This window comes from Buceros rhinoceros, unplaced genomic scaffold, assembly GCF_000710305.1.
Source record: "Buceros rhinoceros silvestris isolate BGI_N320 unplaced genomic scaffold, ASM71030v1 scaffold17547, whole genome shotgun sequence".
Taxonomy (NCBI): Eukaryota; Metazoa; Chordata; class Aves; order Bucerotiformes; family Bucerotidae; genus Buceros; species Buceros rhinoceros.
In genome coordinates, this window is record NW_010424153.1 from 1 (window position 1) to 3,671 (window position 3,671).

The 3,671-nt window shown below is 50.0% G+C and overlaps 1 protein-coding gene across 1 annotated transcript; it reads left to right on the forward strand.

The window, feature by feature from the left end:
* The first annotated feature begins 1,309 nt into the window (after positions 1-1,309).
* LOC104497439 (zinc finger protein 678-like) lies at positions 1,310-2,476 on the forward strand. Its single transcript, XM_010140689.1, has one exon. It carries the CDS (start codon positions 1,310-1,312, stop codon positions 2,474-2,476), a length of 1,167 nt encoding a protein of 388 aa, XP_010138991.1.
* Positions 2,477-3,671: the final 1,195 nt, after the last annotated feature.

The window sequence follows — 3,671 nt, forward strand, 5'->3', positions numbered from 1 at the left end:
GGCTTGAGCCGTTCGGTTCCAGGCAGCGACCGATGAAGAGGGCGAATTCAGCTGGTGCGCTGGATCGCCGCTGAAGGCGGCGCAGCTTGTGCCTGGCCTGTCTGAGATGTGAATAAGACCTTTCACTGAATGCACGTTGCTGTAGAGCCTTTATAACTCTTCAAACCTGCTGGAACTAGATAGACGAGCTCTGTATTTACGTTCGCGTGGAAACAGAGGAGTGTGTACAATTTACATACGTGTATGTGCTTGTATTCAGAGAAGCCTTGCCCAGTCAAAAGCAGTTATGGGAAGCGAAGAAACAGTGGGAGTCAAGAGAATAGAAAAAGCGGGTGTGAAAGAGAAGGTGCAGATCGGCGGAGCAGCTGAGGTATCCATCAGGATACCCCTCCATCAGGAGGGGGAAAAATGCAATTTCTGAGCTTAAACTCGCAGTTCAGGTTTAAACCAGGTGAGTGAAGGCTCCCGGTGGAGCTGCTGTCAACAGGGGCTGCTGGGACAAACCTAGAGGACCTCTTGCGAATCCACACTGTGGGGCGGCAGGAACAAAAAGCATTTTCTTCACAGGAACATTTGTGACTCAGGTATTTTTTCTGACCAGTTACCATTGCTCATGTTTTCTGCTAGCAAGGCTGGTGCACAAAGGGAGTTTACCCAGAGAATGTGAAGCTCTTCCAGCAGGCCAGCTCTGGAGGATTACTGGCTGTGCTTTGAAGCTCGGGAGGACGATTAGGAAGCTTTCCAGGCAGCTTTTTCATGCTTTTCCTTGGTGCTGGCTGGTAGCGGCACAGGGACCCCAGAGACCTTCAAGACAGTTACGGTAATGCTGGTCAGGATGGGAAGCCAAAGGCGCTCGCGAGCTCTCCACACCAGACTTCTGTGCCTTGCTCGTGGGTGTCATTGCGTTACCTGACCAGTTTCTGAAAGAAAACAGCTCGTGACTGGTGCTCCTGGTTTGTATTCAGCGAGATAAAAACAAGGATTAAGCCTGAAACCTCAGAAGAAGGTCTGTGGCGGGGGCAGCTGTGGTGTAGGACTTTGCTGAAAGCGTTTGTGCCCCAGAGTATAAATAATAGTAGACGATTCTGTTTCTCCTACTGCAGAACTAATAGCCTGTCCCGTTTTTTTAATCAGCCAAAAGTCTTCACTGGGATAACTTCATGTTAATATCAGAAAAATCACTGATGAAGTGTGTGTCTCATTTTCTAGGGAGGGCTGTAAAAAGCACTGAGGATGAGATGGACTTACCGTGAAAGACCTGAAGCTCTTGGTATGCAGGTCATCGATGAGCTGCAGATAAACACAGAGGATGGACGTGAATGTGGGCTGGGACTCTGACAGTAACACTTGTGACACAGATGAGAAGCATTCAAATCATTCCAGAAAGACCACTAAGCAGGTGGGCCACACAGCCAGCCTCCAGAAGGAGGTAGACATGAATTACTCGGAGGCGTGCAGTCCTCATTGCAACTCCGGACCTTCAGGTAAGCAGGAGTTTCCTGCAGAGTTGCAGTGTGAAGGCAAAGAAACCTATGAGAGCTCCTACCAGAAAGGAGGTGAGGGTACAGCTGGGGTATTTGTCCCCTCCAGTACCGACTTTGACCTACAGCGTGAAGATAAAGATTTAGAGCGCTGTTCCTCTGAGCAGTCCAAGAAACCGCGGAGAAGACTATGTGATGGTAATGAAAATACTGCTCTTGCTGGTGTGTTTGATGAGGACCTGGAGCCGCTCTCTGAGGAGTCTTTGCCTTACCGGTGCAAGAAGTGTGGTTCCTCTTTCCAGGGTACGAGTGAACTGCAGGAACATAAGCGAACTCACCTCGTGGAAAACTCATACCGATGTCCCGTGTGTGCCAAAGAGTTCTTCCGGGCGGCAAACTTGCGAATGCACAAGCTCATTCATTCTAGTGACAGGCCGCACAAATGTCCAGAGTGCGACAAGGGCTTCATTCGCACGGCTGATGTCTGGAGACACCTACGCAACGTGCACAAGATAGAGCGCTCCATGGTGATCCTGGGAAACGACATGGCGAGGAACCCGTGGTCCATAGCTCACCGTAACCAGCACGCTGTGGACTATGCTGACCAGCCTTGTGCAGAGAACCAAAAGTCTGAGGAAGACGACTACAACAAACCTTACACCTGCCCGACGTGTGGCAAAGGTTTCGATAAGCCTAACCTGCTTTCCAAACACAAGGTGATCCACCGAGAAGAGAAGCCCTATAAGTGCCAGGAGTGTGGCCTGGCCTTCGTCCAGCTGCTCAGGCTGAAGAGACACCAGCAGACTCACTCCGGGGAGCGCCCCTTCTACTGCGAGGAGTGCGGAGGGACGTTCACCCGGCTGGCATCGCTCCAGCGCCATCACCGCATCCACACTGGGGAGAAGCCCTACTCTTGCAGTTACTGCGGTCATGCCTTCACCGAGTCGGGTACCCTGCGGAGGCACGAGCGCACGCACAAACTGGACAAATCTTAGTTCTTAGCTCATGTGGTCTCCTTGGTTGCCTCTCACCTGAGCAGTTGAGCTGGAGAAGGCGCTCTGGCCAGTCCAGACGCACGTCCCAGCAGTGGCTGACAGGGAATGCTACATCATGGGGGTCTCTGGAGCTTGTGCTGGTAGAGATTGCACTCGCTGGCTTTGTATGAAAAAGTAACCTCGTTACCACTGAGTGATGCCATGTGAGACTCGAGAAGACTGAAATCACTCCCACGCACTAGCACTGTCTCAGTTCGCTGAACTGACGCGTCGGCTCGAGCTTTTCGCAAGGATGCTCGGGCTGTGAGGCTTCTCTCTGCAGTCTCGGTCACGGGATAAACTGGCCCTGCCCTCTCGAGTGTGGTGGCTCTTTGGCCCGGATTTGGAGATCCGTCATTGCTGGTCTTTGCTAAGAGAACAGTGCAGAGCTGTCCCTCTATCCCTTCCCTCCTTGCATTCCACTAAGCTGTTCTTTCCAATACTGTTTTTTTCTTTGGAGAGGAAGTATCATGTTGGTTATTTCAAAAAAAAAAACCACCCCAACCCCCCCAAAAAACTCAAACCGTAAAACATTTCCTTAATAAACTCCACAGTAACCAGCTGTATTTCATAAATATTTCTATCTACGGGAGTACCGATCCCTTGTGTGCTTTGGCGTGATGCGTTGAATGTCTGTTAATAATGGGAAAAGTTTTATTTTTGCTGACAGTGCATGTTCTTGGGGTGAGGGATTTGAATACGTTTGTGTCTCTGACGGGGCCGTGCACTCTAATCTGTCCAGTTGAGTATTACAGTAGGAAGTGTTTGAGAACACAAAATTCAAAGAGCACAAGACCAAATTTAAGGCACCTTTCCTGCTCGCTGCAAGTCTTCATAGAATTGTTTTCACGCATAAGGAAGCTTCCATAACAAAACCGTTTTGTGTTCTGTGACACCTCTGAGTACTACCCGACGTGTCTGCTCGACTCTTCCCTTTGATGTAGATTCAAATGGTTGATGAAGAAGAATTTCCTTAGAAACTAGCAGTCAGGGCAGTGGGGTTTTTAACTTCAAAACTAAATAATGACGCTCAGTCTACCGTTAACACTTGCATCCCGTTTGTCCCTCGGTTGTCATCTCACTCCCCTTCCCATGCCACAAAGCTCTGCTTCCTTTCCCCTGCCAGCTGCCGCAATGGCATTCATTTCTTTCTATC